This window comes from Dunckerocampus dactyliophorus, chromosome 4, assembly GCF_027744805.1.
Source record: "Dunckerocampus dactyliophorus isolate RoL2022-P2 chromosome 4, RoL_Ddac_1.1, whole genome shotgun sequence".
In the NCBI taxonomy this organism is placed as follows: domain Eukaryota; kingdom Metazoa; phylum Chordata; class Actinopteri; order Syngnathiformes; family Syngnathidae; genus Dunckerocampus; species Dunckerocampus dactyliophorus.
In genome coordinates, this window is record NC_072822.1 from 14,936,277 (window position 1) to 14,958,192 (window position 21,916).

The following is a 21,916-nucleotide window of genomic DNA, read 5'->3' on the forward strand; positions in this document are numbered from 1 at the left end:
CATATCTAATAGCTGACTAGCTGCTTCCATTCCCCGAATGGGGTGATGAAACACACATCTCATTTCTTCTAGGAACATAGGTAAGGAGGTGCGTATGGCAGGCATAGACGTGCTCGCAACCATAGCCCACGTAGCGGCTCTACCCGAGAGTAAACTCATTATGAACGCTACCTTAGATTGGTCCGATGAGTACGTGGTGGGTTGCTGGTCAAACACGAGGGAACACTGGTGTAAGAACTGGTTGCAGGAGTCCGAGTCTCCAGAGAAGCGAGAAGGGTGAGGAATATTTGGCTCACGCTGCTGATGAGGCACAGGTGCGTGTGCAGCTGCGCCATTAGGTGTATCCAAGGTGTGTGGGGACGTACCGACCTCTGGTGGCGGGTGAGAGGAGGTACTGGCAAGGCGCTGGTTTAGGGCATCCATTCCAGCGGATAGCACCGATATGGCCTCCATGATGCCTTGGAGAGACTTCTCGTGACCACCGACTAGTTGGCCTTGATGCGCCAGGGCCGAGCGGAAGTGCTCCAAGTCTGCGGGATCCATCTTGGCCAGATTGTTCTGTCACGAGTGGCAGAAGCCACAGCAGGAAAATTGGGATCCCAACGCAAGACTAGGACGACTTCAAAATACAAAATAAAGTTTAATAACAAAAAGAGTCCAAACAGGTAAAGTACAACAAAGGAAAATCCACTCTGGGTAACAAACATAAAACACTGACAGCAGAAGGCTGTCAGGAAAAAAACTAGAAGTAACAACAGAAAAACGCTGAAGGCAAACCAACAGGAAAACACTAGTAAATACTGAGCAAGCAAGTACAAGTACAGGTAGCGGGCCAGAAAGCAGGGAAAAGGTAGTGGAGCCGGACTGAGCGGTAGCAAGGAACGGGAGGTCAGGAAGTACAATCTGGCGATGATCAGAAGCTGCTGCCTTGCTTAAAAGGAGTCCTGATTGCAGATTGCCCGCAGGTGCGCTCCGGCGTCTCCGCCCACACCGGCTGAGGTGCACTGCGGACAAATGGCAGACAGGCGGCAGCAGAGCGACAGGCAAAGTGTGACATACATGATTTTATAATTTTACAATTAGTTTACATGCAGAAATCAATTTGAAATGCTTTTACTTTCATTGAAGACGTGATTGTTAACAAAAACAGTGCTGTGTCAGTGAGAGCCACGCGGACACCACCTTCGTGTTTTTCTTTAAATTTTTTTATTTCAATTCACCTTGTTTGTTAAATGCTTGTATGGTACTTCCAACTTTTTTTGGCTTTGTTCCTGGTTATTCTGCAGACGCGATCAATAAGAAAAGCAGACACTTGTAGCGTATCTGGGTTAGTTAGCAAAGAACTACAGAGTCAAACGCTGATGACATCATAGACGGGGGGACTGAGCTGACTTCCAGTTCCAGTTTCCATTTTATTAGCAAGCTAACAGACCGCTAACAATGACGTTTTGTGATAAAAATACATTAAAAACACAGTCTATTACGCAGTCTATTAATAACACGAAAACACTGTATTATACGCTAACCGAAGCAAAAATTGGGTGGAAATGTTCAGTGTACACCGAAAAACATGCTAACTGAACACTACCTGAAGTTCCACTGTACTGTATTTCGTCCCACTCATGTCCCACCCACTTTTGTCCCACTCATGTACTGTCACTTCGGCATTTGGGATGGCCACTTGGCTACGTTTCCTCCGTTTCCTCGTGACTTTGAGGAATGAAGAATTCCTCCATCTAAATATTGAATCTAAAACAAACAATGCGTTTTAGATTCAATATTATTTTTAATGGGATTAAATAACCTCTCTGTAAATTTTCTGAACTCTTGTTTGCTTGCAAGCATTCTGTTGACCAGAATGATGCTATTGCGGACGTCTTGCTGGAGCGCAAATTCCCATCGCTGATGTTGTTGATGTTGTTCTAGTCTAGACAGCAAACTATGCATTGAGACTTAATCAACAGAGCCTCTGCTGGTTGCAGCCAAGTAGTGCACTACATTTTGCCTCAATTGCTGTAAGACACAATCATTAACATTGTTAGCAGTACTGTATTCTTAACAATAGTGTACAGTATATTTGTGGGTTATTAATCCCATCCCTAATTAGTATGATATAGTGCTGTTATACATCACTGCAAAATATAACCACAATAATACTGTATTCATGTATTGACCCTAATGTAAGATGCTTCTGATTATAAGATGGCCGCTCTTTTTTTTCTTTAAAATATTGTTAAAGAAAAAAAATGAAAGACAGAAAAAATAAATAGAGTGGCTGCATTTCTCCAGTTCACTGGTGTGTCAGGAAGAAAAGCTCTTTGTGAGAATTCGTTTGGCGCCATGTATGACAGCATAGATCTGCAGACCTCCACTACTGTATGACGACTTGTCTTTTTCAGATATACCGTCTTAAATTTGGGTACCTCTCTGATTGTCAACCAAAACTGAGTATCTTGTCCTGGTCTATCTAATTTTGTGCTGGTGTGTTTATAAAGATACAGAACCAACAAAAACATAGCTCTGTTATTGAGGTCACATGGTGTGTGGGTGGTGAGTGGTATGCGGGGCATCTCCAGTTACCTGCAGCCTCAGAGAGACATGAATTAATTATGATTTGTTCTCTGCTTGAGGTTGACTCTCTTCATTAGATGTATTGAGATTTACATATGCTGTTTTTTTGGAGCAAACAACACAAAAATCTCAAAATCATCTAGGTCCCACCGAGATTTGAACTCGGATCGCTGGATTCAGAGTCCAGAGTGCTAACCATTACACCATGGAACCCCGTGTACACACCTTGGGGTGTTGCAGGATTTCACACCATGGCCCCTCCTTCCCGGCGACATGACCTAGTATGGTTCAGAGACTGGCTGAACTGCTGCATTGCTTTGTCTTATTACCAAATGCAAGAAAGCTCTGAACTGTGGTGAAGACTATAACATAGCATTTATCTCATAGTACCACCGACACCCAATAATGCCCCTCAGAGCAATGTGTGCTTTTATGTTGTCCTTTATGGAACCCAATAAAGTTCACTGTAAAATCAATTATTAATGGCAGCCAGCAGTTTTAAAACAGTACTATGCATGTTAGTGCACACAATAAAACTGGTACCCCCAGGGTTACCCCAATTGACATAGGGGCTATATGAATAAAAACAATTAGCGCCTAACACTCACAATTACAAGCGTACCTGGAACGCCTCATAGCACAGAGCGCACATTCATAGCAAAAAGAAGGAAGGAAGGAGACACGGAATGAAGTTCTTCATTGTGAGTTATATGAATAAGTAAGTTAGATGATTATTTTGTGTGTTAAAGTGTTTTTAATCCTGAAGGTTTAATTTATATTGGTGTTCCAATCCCCACAATGTGAAAACCTGTCAATTAGGTGCGTGTACATGTACTTTATTCATCTCTCCAAGAGAAATTTACATCTTCAGTGCTCATGTAAAACTACTAAAATTACGTACATAGTATAAAATTAATTCACCAATTAATCATGCTTCATATTTAAATCTAATGAAACTTAAAGTAGGGGGTACATGGCATCAACTCAAATGTCTGAAGGGGTACGTGACTGTGAAAAGTTTGGGAACCACTGGACTAGATTTTTCTCTTGAGAAATGTCTACACATTCACCAGCTAAAAAGAAAGTGACTAAAGTAACAACATTGGCTCTCCCCCACCAGATCTCCATGGAGAATGACTACCTGGGCCCGAGGCGCGTTGAAGCTCTCAAGAAGGAGGACTCTGATTGGCAGAGGAAAGCTCAGGAGGCGGTCCTTATTATCCAGGAATTCACTGTAAAATACTTTGAGACAACTGCGAGAGCTCAGAAAGGTAAGGTACCATTGTGTCAACGTCACGTCACTGAGCAATGGAACAAATCACACACATAGTCCAAGTCTTTAACCGTAGTGTGCTTTCAAACACCAATGTGTATTAATATTGAGGCAGTGCAGAGTGACAGCAGTTATGCACCCGATTGATGCAAAGCACTGCAAATACATTTTAAAGTGTTAGCTTTACAATGTCAAACACCCACTCATTGATTACTTCCACTGACCGAGCATGTTATAATTTTGTGAGCATGTTTTTTTTTTAATTATTTTTGTGTGCAACTTTCTGTCTATAACATTTTTTTATGATTTGTAGTTATTTTGCCATACAGTTATATGGCATATACGGCATAAGTTTTAAACGACATACATACAGGCAACTTTTGTGTCAAGCTAATGTGGCTCAAACAGGTACACTATACTTGAGTACCCTCCAGTGGTTCAAATGGGAATTACACCTCTCATGACAATAATTAATTTTAAAAAATGGTCTCAAAAATGATAACATCGATTATTGACGATAATTTGTAGCACAATTGTCGATGAGCAGTTTGTTATCATGACAGGTTTAGCCAATCAATCAGTGACAGTGCCAGTGACAGACAATCACTCACAACAAGCTTGTCAACCCATTGGAAATCACAGGAGGTCATTATATGTAACATCGAGGGAAAGGCTTCTTGAGACGTCATCTGTACTTCTGTGAAGAAGGTGTCGGACGTTTCGCTCCTCATCCGAAGAGCTTCGTCAGCGAACTAATAAGTGCTGGTAGCCTAGGCCTTAAATACAGTAAGAGTGGGTGGAATTGGTGTGCCAACACCCTCCTTCTATTGGTTCCTTACACTAAGCCTGGGCGGAGTAGTGGTATAATCCTATCTTGTTATTAACACCTCCGATAAAAGGGAAGTGTCGCTCCCTGAGTTGGGACTGAACGACTCTGATACTGGCTAGTTAGCATCTATTGTTCTGGCTCGGCCCTGGCTCCACCTCATTTGCAAGACTAAGAGCTGTGGGTTTTGGTCTCAGTAACCTGCTGAACACAGGGTCCAAATTAAACCTCAAACCACCATTCCGATTCAATGATGGGTTCTGTTGTTTGACAAAAATAGCTTCCTTTACTCCTCTTTCAAACCATCTTTTTTCTTTGGCCAAAATCTTTACCTCGCTGTCCTCAAAAGAGTGATTGGTTGCTTTAAGGTGTAGATGTACTGTTGATTGAGGCCCACTAGAATTGTCCCTGTGCTGTTGATAAAGCCTTTTTTGGAGCATTTGCTTAGTTTCCCCAATGTAGTGCTCTTTGCATTCCTCATCTTTACAGTGGATGGAATAGACCACATTGCTCTGTTTTTGGTTTGGAGCCTTGTCTTTAGGATGCACAAATTTTTGTCTCAGGGTATTTACTGGTTTGAAATAGGTAGGAATTTTGTGTTGCCATAAGATCCTCTGGAGTTTTTCGGAGACCCCCGCTACATAAGGGACTACCACTCCTCTCCTTTTTGCTTCCCTTTTATCGGAGGTGCTAATAGCAGGAGAGGATTATACCACTACTCCGCCCAGGCTTAGTGTAAGGAACCAATAGAAGGAGGGTGTTGGCACACCAATTCCGCCCACTCGTACTGTATTTAAGACCTAGGCTACCAGCACTTATTAGTTCGCTGACGAAGCTCTTCGGATGAGGAGCGAAACGTCCGACACCTTGTTCACAGAAGTACAGATGACGTCTCAAGAAGCCTTTCTCTCGATGGACAACTCCTGTACGACTGAGAGCCTACACAGACGCATTATATGTAACAGTATAACAAAATAGCAGTCTGACTCACGGTGTCATTGTACTGAGAACAACACTAAATTCAGCACACAGCAACTTAACACTCTAAAAGTATACCTCAGAAATATACAAACACATAACAATACGGATTTAAAATGAAAAAACCCTACAAAAACCCTTATTTTCAAAATGTGAATTTGTTATTTTTATATTTCTGTTATATATTCAATTTTAACCAATCTTTCTTGTGTATACATGGCCAGAAGTTGTCAAAATTAAGTTAAATCTGCATCTTATCCAAATTACGCATTTGGCAGCTACTTAAATTTAACATGGAAACTCCTACTAAGTGTGTGTTTATACAGGGTGTCCTCTAGGCTTTAAAAAAATATTCAAAGCGAGTAAATGAAAATCGCAAAAATGTAGGCCATTAAATGTTATTCAAAGGCATTCAAATGAATTTTACACAGTAGAATTGTTATTTATATTTGGAAGGTTATTTTCATTTTGATTCAATACAATTAATTCAACATTATATTGTGGTCGTTTCTATTTCTAGTCGTATAGGCCAAGTTTGTATACTTTTATCTTTTAGTCTGAAAATTATTGTAAGAATTAGGAAAAGTTGCAACTCAAGTGTTATGTACGTATTGTAAAGGTACTAAATAAGGTAGTGAAAGACAGTAGCAGTAGTAGTAACTGTAGGATGAAAACAGTGTATACTGTATATACACTGTTTTCTGTCACATCTTATTGGGTCAGGCAATTTGTAATTTGCTGTGCTTGTGTAAAGTATAAATACACACAAACATGGTGTTGTGTATTTATATTGAGGCTTTTTCTTGGATTTAAAGAGAAAATGTACTGCTTGTGCGATCTAGGCTGTGGCCCTGTGTGGTTTAGCATGTTTCAGGCACATAAACCCTAAGTGCTTGTAATGCCCACATATGACCACTAGATGTCACAATCTGGCCTCAGCTGTGTCATATTAAAAAGAACGCAATTGTGGAGTACACAATGGTATTTTGGAGCATGTTGGTTACTCACATTCAAGCTTAACTCTTCATGTTTAGTCATATGTTTGAGTTTGTGCGTTTGCAGGCGTTTATGAGCGTATGAAGGTGGACCAGCGCAAGTTTGGTAAGGCCTCATGGACAGCAGCAATGGAGCGGATGGAGAGACTCCGTTACTCTGTCGCCAAGGAAACCCTGCAGCTGCAGAGAGCCAGGGAGATCAGCCTAGAGCAGAGGAAGCACACCCTTAGAGAAGAGGTGTGCACAAGAACAAACAATGCCCATCATGTCTCAGTCCATGTAAGTCATACAAGCTGTTTTTTTTGCATCCCCTCAGATGCAGAGCCTGTGTAGCAGTGAGCATGCAATGACCCTTCTGGACCACATGGAGTCACAGTACTATGAGCTGCAGCTCCAACTGTATGACATCCAGTCTGAGATCCTTCAGTGTGAAGAGCTGCTACTCACTGCTCAGTTAGAGAGCATTCGACGACAGATGACAGGTATGTCTTCATTCCAACAGTCATGGCTGCTTTAGAGCAAAACATGCTTTCCACCCTCTTGGTATACAGTATTCCTGTCCCGTCACTGGCATTTACTTTAACAGTGCATTATCAGCCTAAAGAGTTGCACTTGTTTATTCCATTATATCTTTAGCTTTCCCCACACAAAATGTTTTTCTTTACAAAGATAATGGTCAGCTCTTTTGATTGACACTGTCAGATTCATTATTGTTAGTCTGGTTTGGTTATTTTGTCTTAGCATATTAAGAATGACTTACAGACACTAACAGTATAATGTGCTTGAGTCCTTTTAACACTGCCAAGTGTAACCACTAAAACATAGGTATACACCCTTGTCTTATGTTCTTAATCACAAGTAAACATTTTTACCATTTTTATGGAATTAGATATATGCATATTGTTTTTATATATCAAATGGAAAATAGCAAAGGTCCCACCGAGATTTGAACTCGGATCGCTGGATTCAGAGTCCAGAGTGCTAACCATTACACCATGGAACCATTTGTCAAGTCTCTGGGGACTCACCCACTTGGCTCAGTTTCCTGCTGTGATGTTTTTCTTCTATAATACTATTTATTATCACCCCTGTTGTACAGTAAAAGGTCCAGTTTGATTAAAAGACTGAAAAACAGCATTGTTGTACTGCTTTGGCAGGACTAACAAATGCCAGGTTCTCAGCTGGTCTCACCCAAGGAGGACCCTTTTTTTACCATAGCCATGACGTCGCCACCCGCTTTAATGGAAACCACAAATCAAGCATTTTTTAAAAATAGCCTGTGAAAGCATGAGTGTGTCGTCATTTTTTTTAACATAACTTACACATGCTTACATGTGCAAAGTGCGCTTCAGAGTTGCTGTTTTCCATGTTGGCAAAGAATTAAAATAAAAGTATTTACCTTTTACCATCTCGCCTCCAAACAGCAACACAAACTTGTCATAAACTATAATACTTGATCAGAACATGTGGACACAGGTCTGATGATACGTCTACAAAGTCGATCATAGACCTGCGGCCTAGGGTGTCCTGGTGTCAAGTGCACTTGTGGACATCCTTATGTTCGAACATGGTGTTCGTTATGGACAAACTGTGGTTTGTACAGAAGCCCAATAACACCACACCGCACGGATTCAGATCGGGGAGGTCGTTCCTCCCAATCACGCCCCTCCAGGTCACACTGCCATTGCTGTACTGTATGTATTTGTTGTGCAGAACGTCAGGATGAGGTGGTGTACTACGACACCTTTGAAAGCGCAGCTGATATTACACAGGAAGACACCGCAGAGAAGGAAGAAATGCACAGGCTTCAGGTCAGCGCTCGACAACTGGAGGCGCGAAGGGGACGCATCACTGCCAAGCGCTCTTATTTGAGGAGCAAGCGGGTGTGTATGTCTGAGTCACAGAAATGCGTGCATCCTTTATTCTTGGGACATATACAGTCTTTCACTTTTAAAGCATTTATTATTTTACGCAATTTGGGAAAAGGTATTGGGACACTTATTAATAATGCATGGTTGGATTGGTTTGGGACTTTAGAAACTTGAAGTCAATCTCATCAAACACCTTTGGGGTGAACAGCAGAGATTATGAGCTAGCAGGCTCAACATCAGTGACTTTCAACCTCACAAATGGACAAAAATGTCCACAGACACTCTATTATCTTGTAGAAAAACTCACCAGAAGCGTGGAATCTGTTACGCAATCAGTCATGGAAAAAATTATTAGACCACCTTTGTGTCTTCAGTTTACTGATCCATTTTAATGTCTGGTACAACTAAAGGTACATTTGTTTGGACAAATATAATGATGATAACAAATATAGCTCATAAGAGTTTCATTTAAGAGATGATATCTAGCAAATTCCATGTATTTTTTTTGATGATAACCAAAATCACTTAAGTTATTACATGAGTAGCTATAGCATTGTACTGCCAAAAAATATGAGCTATTTTGGTTTGTCATTGCTATATTTGTCCAAACAAAAGTACCTTTAGTTGTATCAGGCATTAAAATGAACAAGAAACGGAAGAAACGAGGTTGGTCCAATCCTTTTTTCCATGACTGTAGCTGCAAAGGGGCAAGCAACTTGATATTTATTTACATTTTCAGTTCTAATCCTTTTCCTAGTAATGTGTTCCTCTTGCTTCTGCAGGAGATCTGTGTGTCAAACCACGTTAAGAAACAGCAGATGCGTCAAAGCACACAGAAAGACTTCTTATCCCAACACATCTTACAGGTACATAACTCGTATGTGTTGTTGCTTTGCTTTTTAACCCCTTTTAAAGCATCACTGAACATTTATCTAAATTCTCCAGCTGAGACTTGATGAAGAGGAGGATGAGAGAAAGAACAACAGAGTGCGTCAAGAGAGGCAAAGAACTCTGGACAGACTTCGCACTTTCAAGCAGGTACACTTAATGAATTCATGTCTGTCTTTGAGTTGGAATTCTGCCTCCTTTTTCCCCGCTGATTTGTGATCTCTGTGTGTACAGAGGTACCCGGGTCAGGTGATTCTCAAGTCCACGCGAATACGTGTGGCCCACAGCAGAAGGAGGGAGCGTGGAAAGGTTATGCCAACGGATGGCGGGAGCGATAGGGAGGAGCGTTCAGACCCTCCTACCATGCGGAGTCCAGGCCAGCAGCCGCTATTCCTCAGCACCAGCGTGCAGACGGACCTCAGCTCCACGCTCACCACCCAGCCTGTCACAGGCCTGGCAGCGTCACTTCCTCCTCTGCTTGTGCCCAATCCCGCAGACTCCTTCTGCTCTCCCTGCTCCCTCTCGTCACTGTTGGCATCTCCTGCATCACCTCCACCTCCACCCCCTCCTCCGCCTCCCCTGCCAATACGAGAGCAGGTTTCCCCCTCAGAGAGCCCGGGCAGCCACAGGCAGAAGGCGGAAGAAAAGAGTGCTACAGAGGAGCTTCCTCTCTCGCCGCTTGGCCCCTTCCACCCTCGCTTCTTTGACAGCAGCCAGCTGTTGAGCGCCCGCAAAAAACTGAGGAAGACTCCAGAGTTTGACGGCCACAACAGACGAGGTATCTATTTGTTGAATCAGCTGTCTACACTTGCCAGTAGCAATGGGTGTAATATGTGTGTGGAATTGATTCATCATTGATCTTGAGGCAAGTGAGGCAAAATGGAGTGCACTATTTCATTGCAACAGAGGCGCTGCTGATTCAGTCTCAACTCGTTTGCGTGTGAGAAGAGCAAGACTGGCATTGAAACAGATGTTCAGAACAACCAGAGAGAGAGATTTTTCCATCCCATGAGAAAATAATATGTAAAAATAGAATGAATTTTCCAAGTGTGTATTTAGTCAGTTATTTCTGGCCTTCCTTTGTGCAGTGAGCTCCCCCATGGACGAGGTGCTGGCCTCTCTGAAGAGAGGGAGTTTCCACCTGAGGAAGGTTGACCAGCGGCCCCTTCCTCCTCCCGCCAACAGTGACGATGACCCCAACAGCATCTTAGCTCAGATCCGCAAGGGGGTCAAATTGAGGCAAGTCCCTCCAAAAGACAGAAAAGGTCAGGACGAGGCCTCCAGTGACCCTCTCACCAGGAGCATCTATGAGGCACTTCGCCGTATCAAAGAGGCCTCCCCGGAGTCGGACTCTGATGACGACGGGTTGGGGGGCCCAGACTGGGAAAGCTAGGGTTTGAGGCTCAGAAAAATATGTGAGGGTGCACTGTCAGAAATAGGGGTACAGTTTGTACCTTTTCAAGGGTCAAAAAGTTACAGACATGTTTCCAAACTGCAAAACGCCACTCCAGTGACAAGATACTGTACTTTATGTGAGTGTTCTATCCACACACACGCACACACACACATACACACACACGTGAGCACAGACACACACTCACAGTACCAGGGGCTCATCATACTAATTATCTGACTAGGTGGTCGATGGTCATTTTGGTTTTCCATGCTGCTCAGACCATCACGATCATCTGTGCTGTATTTAACTTCTAAAATCACACTACACTATATTGATGCCATATTTATTTGTAATTATTCCATGATGATGTTGCCAAGCGCCGCCCCTTTGTAGCCACATTTACACCTCCACTTACAGTAGTTGTTATTAAAGGTCCCCTATTATCATATTTTTCAACTATTTTAAGTCAGTTTCAAAGTCCAGTTCAAAATATACTGTCGAAAATGAAGCCTTGATGCTGGAATTTAGACAGTTTAAAGGAAAACTGTACTTTTATTGGAATTTTGTCCATCATCCACAATCCTTATGTGAGACATGAACACACGTCTTTCTCTTTTCTGTGCGTTCTAAAGATATAAAAACAGTTCTAAAGAGGTAGGAAGGCGGCAGCTTTAATATGTAGCGTTACCTTTCTGTAGTGGCCTGATGAGTTGCGAGTGCGGCGCTCTGAGCGAGTGTGCGGTGAAGCTAGTCGCTAGCTGGTGTGGTGTGGAGAGCTCTCACTATGCCAGGAAAGTAGTTCTTCGGCCTAACAATGTTAATAACAATAATATTAACAATGTCGCTGTAGCTTGGTTAATATGCAGGTTGTTGGCACTTTTTGGAGGTGTTTTCAGAAGGCTTTGTAGGCGGAATAGTTGCGTCCTATTACCTGCCTCTTTTTAGTTGTTCTCATATCTTTAGAACGCACAGAAAAGAGAAAGACGTGTGTTCATGTATCCCATAAGGGTTGTGGATGATGGGCAAAATTCCAAAAAAAGTACAGTTTCTCTTTAAAAGTGCTTTTAGTAAGCATTATGGGAACACACCATTTTTTGTGTCTATAGCTTTAATGCTGATGAGCTGTGTGTCTCGAGCAGAAGGTACTGTATCTGAGCACTTTATCCACTTTTGACATGTACATTGTAACTCTGCACTTGTCCAACAACATACCTGCCATATATCACAGCAACACTAGCATAGCTGCCGTATGTGAGCTACAGTGCTGACACATTTTAACAGCAGCATCATGCTAGGTTAGCCTAGTCACTGGAGAAAAACTAAATTACAACACTACAGCTCCCATGGCTGTAGGTGACTGACAGCTGGTCAAAATCGAAATGTTATTATTTGTGAAGTGGTGACCGTGTACACGCTAGGTCGTCCTTCATGACGTCATGTCTCTTCTCTCAGAGGTGGAGCAAACAAGTGAGGGAGATGATGCATTATTCTCACATTTTGGTGCTCATAAACATGCTCTAAGGCATCCATCCATTTTCTATGCCGCTTCTCCTCATTAGGTTGCGGGGGTATGCTGGACCCTATCCCAGCTGACTTCGGACGAGAGGCGGTGTACACCCTGGACCGGTCGCCAGCCAACTGCAGGGCACATATAGACAAACAACCATTCATGCTATGGACAATTTAGAGTCGCCAATTAACCTAACATACACGCACGCACGGGGAGAACATGCAAACGCCACACAGAGATGCCCAAGGTCTTCGAACCCAGGTCCTTCCGATCTCATGACTGTGTGGCCAACATGCTAACCCCTAGGCCACCGTGTGGCTGCTCTAGGGCAGTGGTTCTCGATTATTTTCTGTCATGCCCCCACTGGGGGAGACAAATGTTTTCACACCGCAACGATTTTAAATACTATTGAGAAACAGATATTTATCTTATCTTTATATTTATCTGTACTGTACAGACTGAGCTCGAAACTGAAACCAGCGAAATGCAACAAAGTGGAAACCAGTGAAGCATACAAGCATATTCAAGAATCGCATGCTGAGTATGACAAATTCATACATGTTGGCAGGCACCACGCCCCTCTCAGGGGGGCCCGCCCTACTATTTCAGTAGCACTGCTCTAGGGACACATAGTATTACTGTTATAACATCACTAAAAGAATTTTGCATAATAGGGGACCTGTAACTCAGCGCACTGACACTTGAACCCCTCAAACAGATACAGTATGTATCTGTTGTTGTAAGGACGAGCTGACACTCTAACCAAACCATGGATTAGGCATTATATGTAAATTGGGGTCATATGGATTACAAGAGTAAAGTAAAACTGACGCCAACCCACGCCATGAAACATTACCTCCGTCACGGTCTTGTATATTTTCTATCAACGCTAAGAGGCTACACCAGGTGTGCTGTCCCATCACATGCGCAGGTGATGATGCGACAGGCCATTTAAAGGCCCACTGCTCGTCTAATCTGACATTGCACACATGCAGCAAATCCTTCAGTATGTCACACTAGATTCCGGCCCCTCCCCCGCTTGCCCTCACCCCCATGCTCCCTCAGCCTTCCAGGGTGGATGACCATCTGCTTAACCGCACCGTACTGTATGATAGAGCTGTGATTGGCGATTTGATAAAAGCCTTTACAAAAAGCGCGAGCACCTATTAGGAGATTCCCAAGCTTTTTTTTTAATAGGTTCTCCTTTGTTGTGGGGTGGCCGTGACTGCTACTCACCTTCTCCCCTCTTACAGAGTGGGCAGAAATTCTAAGTGGGAAGTCAGTTAGTCACGTTGCTGCAAAAAAACAATATATATGCACCCACACGTGAAGTTCTCGGCCAACATGCAGGAATGTTAGTGGCGAACTTGAGGCAAGATTATGTAACTGTTTTACCTTAAAAGACCAGCTTCAGCGTCACTTCAAATGAGGTTACATTATGGACAAAAGTAGTGGGAGGCCGTGCTATTACACCTCCAGGAAGTTAAGTTAGGTGGGGTTGAGGTCATGGCTCTCACGTTCTTCAACACCAAACTCATCCAAGCCTGCCTTTCGTGTGCTGGGACACATTCATGCTGGAACGGACTTAGTTGGAAGCAATTGTCTGTGTTGGGAAACTGAAGCTGTGCATGATCTAATTAGTCAGGGGTGTCCAAAGTGCTGCCCCGGGGCCAAAAACCAACAGCAGCAAAAAATGAAAAATCAGCAGTAATTTTACAATAAAAAATAATTACGAGAAAAAAGTTGTGATCTAACAAGAAAAAGTCATCATTTTACAAGAATAACATCGTAATATTATGAGGACAAATGAGATCTTTTTTTATCATAAAGTGGAACTATTAAAGAAGAAAATGTTTTTTTTTTAAGTCGTAACATCATGAGAATCAAACAAAACAAGGAATGAAGTCGTAATTTGGGAAAATTAGGCAGGGAAAAACGTTTTAATGTTACGAGAATAAAGTCAAAATGTAATGGGAAATCCGAGAAGAAAATATACAAGAAGAAAGTTGAAATAGAAAAAACAGCATGCAAAACACAGCTCTAATTTTAATAGAATAAAGTCAAAATATTAAGAGATTTTTTTTTTTACTGTAACAGGAAAGAATGTTGCAATTTTACGAGAATAAATTCCTAATATTATGTGGAAGGAATCAGTCGCATCAAGTCTAAATGTTAAAGAATATTATGAGAAACAAAACGAAATAAAGTTATACTCTTTTGAAAAAAAAGTTACATTATGGGAATAAAGTCCAAAGATTATGGGAATACAGTCCGAATTTTACGAAAAGCAAATTTACAAAGATTATTTTCGAAGAAAGTTGAAATATTTTGAAGAAAAAAAAAGAGTAAAATGACTGAAGGCCATACTAATACTAGGCTTTTTCACTTCTATCATAAAGCTTAGACACATTTTGTTTTTCTTGAAACATATACAGTATAACTTCTAAGCATACCTATGTTGGCCATTGCATCCTTTCATCTTTCAGTATGTGACCCTCGGCGGAAAAGGTTTGGACACCCCTGATTTAGAGGTACCGGTATGTTCCAATAGTTTTGTGGAAGAAATGTGTATGAATTCATGCAGAGAGAGGGCTGGGGGCAGGGCAGACACACTCATCCACATCTATGAGCCTTAACCTAATTGTGTTGAAGTCTATTATTTATCAAATGACCCTTTTCCTCACTAAAGTAGTACATTAAAGAAGTGCGTACGTCAGAGGTTATTGGAGAGTGTCTCAGTGTTTCTTTACACTTTTATGTGCACGAATGCTGACTTCTTTTACATGCACTGATTGTGGCACAGTGAATATCACTGCACAAATGTGGATTCATAAACTGGCACCAGCATTCACGCATGTGAGCCTGCTGCAGCTATGAATTACACACTAATGTACTTTTCTCATTGTACTAACAAGTTTACAGGGTACAGAGGTGGAGGTGTCAATCAACAGTAGAGTATGTCAGGCCGACAATCGTCCACGCATGAGGTCTAGGAGGTGCTTGTTGACTTCCATAACTCTACCCAAAAGACCTTAAACAGGAATCATGGCTCTATCCGTATGTAACCTTAATGCAGCTTCTATCATTTCTTACTATCATTTGCTTTGCATGCCTCTAATAATCTCCCTTTATAAGCATTTTTAAGAGAAATGTTAACATTTATTATGCAGGCTCCCCCATCCAAAATGTGCGATACCAGAAATGCACTCAAACAACACAACCGAATGCTGCAGTTTTCCCCACATAATGCCCCAAGAATACACTTGTTTTGCCTTTTCGTTGTACAACCTTGTCCTGCATTCAAATAAAACCTTGCAATGTGCATTTTGAGAGTGCCTGTTTTCACTGATGCGTGCTTGATTGTGATGGATTTCGTTCACCAGTCCTCACACGTCAACATCCTGAGGTACTTCTTTAATATCATCAGTTCAAAATTACTTTGAAATAGTCAAAAATATTGCCAGTCTTCTCATACCTTTAAATACAATAATCATACTTACATTATTACCATACATTACAAAACAAGAAAAAAATGAAAAGCTTCTTATCCACTACTGTACAAAGGCATTCATCAACAATTAAGCATGTTATATTTAAGGACGTTCCGCCTACAAGTCCAACATTTGGGTAACATGTTCCCCTACATGGGCCTTATTCCAGTGTATTAACCTGTGCAACTAACTAGGTTGAAGTACATGTGGTAGTCAAATCTAGATACACTATGTGGTTAAAAAGTGTGGTTACACAGTGGAAACAAAGTGCTCAATTCATATCGTGAGTTAGGACCGTAAAGGTTGCAGCATCTCGTGTGAGGTTTTAAAAAACATTTTGGAGACTTTTAAAGAAGCAGCCGTGGATTATTAATAATAGTAATCAACCTGGTATATAAGAGTATTGCACTGTTATGCATTTTCAGTATATATGTCCAAGAGGTTTGCTTACAAAGTACACTCTACAATAACACTTTTTCCGTGGGTTAATACACAACAATAAGTCACTGCAGGGTGTTACTGCATTTGCCTTCCTTTCATTTACATGAGTACAAAGTTGTCATATATGGTTCTTTAATTATACCACTATTATATCAAGTGTGTAAAAAAAAAAAAAAAAAAAAGTTCTGTGTTCACCCCTAAGGGGTGAAAGAAAACCTGTGGCCTGTTTCACTGAGGGTGGAAAGTCACCGACGCACACAATTTAGTAGATAGAACTCTCTAGAAGCCCTTCACGATGCACCGCTTTGACCAGCAGGGCTGCCACACAGGTGAACGGTCAACACCAGTACACTTCCTGTTGGTCGGAGGGGGAGGGGGTGTTAGATCAGCTGCATTGATGTGTGTGCAGTCCACTTAAAGAAGAAGTACCTGATAGAATGACAAGAGAGGTGTTGTACAGAGCCTGTCTGATATTGCTCAGTGTGCATGTGTGCGTGTGTGCGTGTGTGTGTGCATGTGCATGCGTAGGCCTTGTTGTCACAGCACAAACACACATTTTATACACAAACACACTAGATGTCCGCTGATGTGCGCTCGAAAGGCACACTTTGAAGCAGAGGGTGAAAAGGTCAGGCCGTGCCGGGGCTCCACGCACACACACCACACTGAGTTTGGCAGGAAGACAGCTCAGTTGCCTGCGATGGTGGAAGCAGTCTGGATGCAAGTCATTCTCACGCTCAATCCGCATACATCCTTCTGAAAATACCAGTGTGGCATGACTACATGACATAAACCATATCAAGCAGTGGCGATTTTGGATGAGATACAAGTGGGGCAGTGCCCAACCACATCCAGTAGATGGCACTGTGGTACAACGAAGCTTTGTCTTACAGAGATGTCATTATCAGAATAACTTGCGTAAATAAACAATAATTGTGTTTAAACTGATTTTCTCTATTTTCATGCCTACTCTTGATGTCCATTCTCTGCTGTGTGGGGCACCACGCCGCTCCACGTGGCCATCATAAAAACATACTCTGTGAATTAAATCATGAATTCTGCCCGGCAACAAATAGTAAATGAATGAAATGAATGAATGTAATCAAAAATATTGTGTGGTATAGTATATTATCATTGTAAATTAAGTTTCAAGTTAATACGAAAGTACAGGGGACCATCAGAACAGTTTGACAGAAAAAAGTTTGAGGGAAAAATGGTCCAAAAGTCGAGCAAGAACCAAACCCGAACGAAAACAGGATGAGATGGGGGGGGGGGGGGGGGGGGGGGGGGGAACGAAGCAGGTCCCTCACCTCGTGAATTCTTACCTCTGACAAGCACAAAAGCATAGTTTTGATAGCTACAGTGGTGTGAAAAAGTGTTTGCCCCCTTCCTGATTTCTTTCTTTTGTCACATTTGAGTGTTTCAGATCATCAAACAAATGTAAATATTAGTCAATGACAACACAACTGAACACAAAATGCAGTTTTTAAATGAAACTTTTTATTATTAAGGGAGAAAAAAATCCAAACCTACATGGCCCTGTGTGGAAAAGTGATTGCCCCCTAAACCTAACGACTGATTGGGCCACCTTAAGCAGCAACAACTGCAATCAAGCGTTTGCGACTACTTGCAATGAGTCTCTTACAGCGCTGTGGAGGAATTTTGGCCGACTCATTTTTGCAGAATTGTTGTAATTCAGCCACACTGGAGGGTTTTCCAGCATGAAGCGCCTTTCTAAAAAAGGTCATGCCACAGCATCACCATAGGATTCAGGTCAGTAGTTTGACTAGGCCGCTCCAAAGTCTTCATTTTGTTTTTCTTCAGCCATTCAGAGGTGGACTTGCTGGTGTGTTTTGGATCATTGTCCTGCTGCAGAACCCAAGTTGGTTTCAGCTTGAGGTCACCAACAGATGGCTGGACATTCTCCTTCAGGATTTTTTGGTAGACAGCAGAATTCATGGTTCCATTTATCACAGCAAGTCTTCCAGTCCAGGTCCTGAAGCAGCAAACTAGCCCCAGACCATCACACTACCACCACCATATTTTACTGTTGGTATGATGTTTTTTCTGAAATGTGGCGTTACTTTTACGCCAGATGTAACGGGACACACACCTTCCAAAAAGTTCAACTTTTGTCTCGTCAGACCACAGAGTATTTCCCCAAAGGTCTTGGGGATCATCAAGATGTTTTCTGGCAAAGTTGAGACGAGGAGGTTTTCGTCTTGGAACTCTGCCATGCAGGCTGTTTTTGCCCAGTGTCTTTCTTATGGTGGAGTCATGAACACTGACCTTAACTGAGGCAAGTGAGGCCTGCAGTTCTTTGGATGTTGTTGTGGGGTCTTTTGTGACCTCTTGGATGTGTCATCGTTGCCCTCTTGGGTTCACCACTATTTCATGTTTTTGCCATTTGTGGAGAATGGCTCTCACTGTGGTTCGCTGGAGTCCCAAAGCTTTATAAATAGCCTTGTAACCTTTTCCACACTGATAATTCTCAATTACTTTTTTGGGGGGGTGGGGTGTGGGGCGGGGGTGGTGGGGTCAATCACTTTTTTACACAGGGATTTTTCTTCTCCCTTAATATTGAAAAGTTTCATTTTAAAACAGCATTTTGTGTTTAGTTGAGTTGTCATTGACTAATATTTAAATTGGTTTGATGATCTCAAACATTTAAGTATAACAAATATGCTAAAAAATAAGAAATCAGGAAGGGGGCAAACACTTTTTCACACCACTGTGGTTTGTTTGTTTGATGGTTAGCAGGATGAAACAAAAACTACGTAAGCATTAAAGTTTCTTTTAAATGTCGAACAAGAACATTTGAGGCAAGAGTGAGATGAACTGACTTTTACTTTTCCTCGTTACAGTCCACTTGCTTTGGGACTGAATTAGGGGTAATGACCAACTAGATCCAGCAGAGTGAAAGCTGCACCTGGTGTAGATCCGTATGACTTGCACATCTTTGGCTTTTTGTGGCTTCCAGCAATCCCAACTACAAAGGACTTTGATGAAAGCAGAACTTATCAAAGGTAAGTCCAGGTGCTGCTCAATAAATTAGAATATGACCAAAAAGTTGGTGCCATGTCATCTGCTGTTGTTGGTCCACTGTGTTTTCTGAGGTCTGAGGTCAGTGCAGCCGTCTACTAGGTAGTTTTAGAGCACTTCATGCCTCCTGCTGCTGACCAACTTTATGGAGGTGCAGATTTCATTTCCCAACAGGACTTGGCACCTGCACACAGTGCCAAAACTACCAGTACCTGGTTTAAGGACCATGTTATCCCTGTCTATGGGGTCTACCTGGGCTCTCATAACACCCGAGGAGTGCCACAGACTGATCAGCTCCATGCCGCACCGTATTGCTGCAGTAATTCAGGCAAACGGAGCCCCGACTGCACATGTTCATACTTTTCATGTTCCTACTTTTCAGTTGGCCAACATTTCTAAAATCCTTTTTTTATTGGCCATAAGTAATATTATAATTTTCTCAGATACTGAATTTGGGCTTTTCGTTAGTTTTCAGTTCTAATCACCAAAACTGAAAGAAATACACATTTGAAATATATCAGTCTGTGTGGAATGAATGTATATAATGTACAAGTTTCACTTTTTGAATGAAATTACTGAAATAAATCAATTTCTTGGTTATATTCTAATTTATTGAGCAGCACCTGTGTTTTTTTTAGGTTTTACTCTTAAGCCAGGGGTGTCCAAACTTTTTTCACCGAGAGCCACATACTGAAAAATGACAGGATCACTATGACAAGAAAAAACTGCATCTCAGCTTTGTGATATAGGTGAAAAGAAGTATTATTACTACCGACTTTGCTCTTTTTTCCTCCATTTTTGCTGTTGTTTTTCCCCCCCAAACATTTCAACTTTCCTCTCAAATAATCTTTGTAAATTCCCTTCTCATAATAGTTTCACTTTATTCCCATAACATCAGAACATTTTCCCCAACCTAATTTTACAAAAATTACAACTTTATTTTGTTTTGTTTATTTTTCATAAAATTATGACTTTAAAAATATTTAAAAATTATTTAATATTTCAACTGTATGCTAGTAAAATGGCATTATTTATTCTCATAAAATTATGAGTTTATTCTCATAAAATTGCGATTTTTTTCTCTTAATATTATGACTTTATTTTCATAAAATTACAGTTGTTTTTTTCATTTCTGCTGTCATTGGCTTTTTTTTTTTAATTTTCCAACTATTTCAACTTCTTGTAAATTTTGTTATCGTAATTATGACTTTACTCCCATAATACTTTGACATTATTCTTGTAGCTTCATAACTTTTTGAGCAATCTAATTTTTAAAAAATCATTCTCATTGTTTCTTAAAATATTACAAATTAAAAAAACAACATTTTTTCTTTAATATTTCAATTTTACACTACTAAAATTATGTTATTTTTCCTCCCAATATTACAACATTATTCACATAAAATTATGACTTTTTGTCATTAGATTACAACTTTTTTTTCTTAATATTTGTATTTTACTTTATTCTTGTAAATTAGTGCTGATTTGTCTATTTTTGCTGTTGTATTTGTCTTGTTAAATGCTCTTTTTAGAATGTGCTGCAGCCCAAGAAAAAAACAGCCACAGGCCACAAATGACCCCCAGCCCTTTCTTTGGACACCCCCACCTTAAGAAGTTACTTGTAAAATGTCTTTTAGCACTTACGTGACTAACAAGGCTACAATGTTACTTAAGAGATTAACTGTACAGCATTTCAAGTTTCATGACTTCCAAAGGTGCACGATACTGTATTTTCCTGTTATGTGGTGTCTCTAGTGTACGTGGATGGTGCCCCACTGATCTCTCATATATAAACGCCACTGCTGTTAGGAAATAAGATGTAAAAAGTTGGAATTGGCGACAGCTTTGTGTGTCCACACTGGGGAGAACCAGCGACTCTTCCATGTAGTTTTTGTGGAGAGTGGCCCTTTAATTCTCGGGCGCTGTGATGCTTTGCTGCTTCACCGTACTGCCGAGTCACTTTGGATCAACATATCGAGAGGACAATATTTGAGGACATTTGGCAGCTTCGGCGCAGTTTTCTAAGTCTTAACAGCAATTATTTCCGCATGACTTTCCAGGTTTTATAGGGGGAAGTGAAGAGGGTGATGTGCTGCTGCAAGCTGTGGTGTAGTTGTCGCAGTCTAACAACAGATGGCACTGAGGCACAGTTCTCATGTAGGAGCAAAGTGTGAATGTGAGGGAGTGGGTTGCCTTCAAGCAGAAAGATCACTACAAGCAAGGAGCCAATGACAGGCAAAAGTCACTCCTTATCCAAACATGATGTCTGCAGGGGGGGGACGATAAAGATCAAATTTAGGGGCTCTCAACTTCACCATGGCCGTGGTGTAGGAGGAACGTCGGCCACTTGTTGTGGGTGCTATGGCTCTGTAATGTGGACGTGTGGCAGCTCCATCTCTTAGCTGGCCTCCTCTATGAGTCGGGCCAGGGTGTCTCTGAGCTCGGTCAGCTCAAAGATCTTGCCATCCAGCAGCTCCAGCAGCGTCCGCAGGCTCTTTCTGAAGTTCTCCTGCTCCTCCTGGTTCTCCTCCAGTCGCTGCTCGGCCCCCGCCAGCTGCTGCTCCAGCACCCGACTGCGAAGCTCCGTCTCCTTTTGAGAAAACAGGCCCGGTTGTTGGCACATTTTGGACATGA

At 41.6% G+C, this 21,916-nt stretch overlaps 2 protein-coding genes across 3 annotated transcripts in view; one reads left to right on the plus strand and one right to left on the minus strand.

Moving 5' to 3' along the window:
• The window catches only part of LOC129179250 (junction-mediating and -regulatory protein-like), a 25,166-nt gene extending 8,943 nt beyond the window's left edge, over positions 1–16,223 (plus strand). Inside the window, exons 3-10 of the mRNA XM_054772236.1 lie at positions 3,692–3,842; positions 6,711–6,880; positions 6,960–7,125; positions 8,357–8,526; positions 9,297–9,380; positions 9,460–9,552; positions 9,637–10,180; positions 10,491–16,223. Coding sequence (XP_054628211.1) covers positions 3,692–3,842; positions 6,711–6,880; positions 6,960–7,125; positions 8,357–8,526; positions 9,297–9,380; positions 9,460–9,552; positions 9,637–10,180; positions 10,491–10,795 — 1,683 coding nt within the window. The 3' untranslated portion in view covers positions 10,796–16,223. The remainder of the gene's footprint in view (positions 1–3,691; positions 3,843–6,710; positions 6,881–6,959; positions 7,126–8,356; positions 8,527–9,296; positions 9,381–9,459; positions 9,553–9,636; positions 10,181–10,490) is intronic.
• A 1,321-nt stretch (positions 16,224–17,544) lies between these two features.
• Positions 17,545–21,916, minus strand: part of homer1b (homer scaffold protein 1b) — a 33,905-nt gene continuing 29,533 nt past the window's right edge. For both annotated transcript variants that reach the window (XM_054772246.1, XM_054772245.1), the window contains one exon: positions 17,545–21,872. In XM_054772246.1, coding sequence (XP_054628221.1) covers positions 21,681–21,872 — 192 coding nt within the window. In that variant the 3' untranslated portion in view covers positions 17,545–21,680. The remainder of the gene's footprint in view (positions 21,873–21,916) is intronic.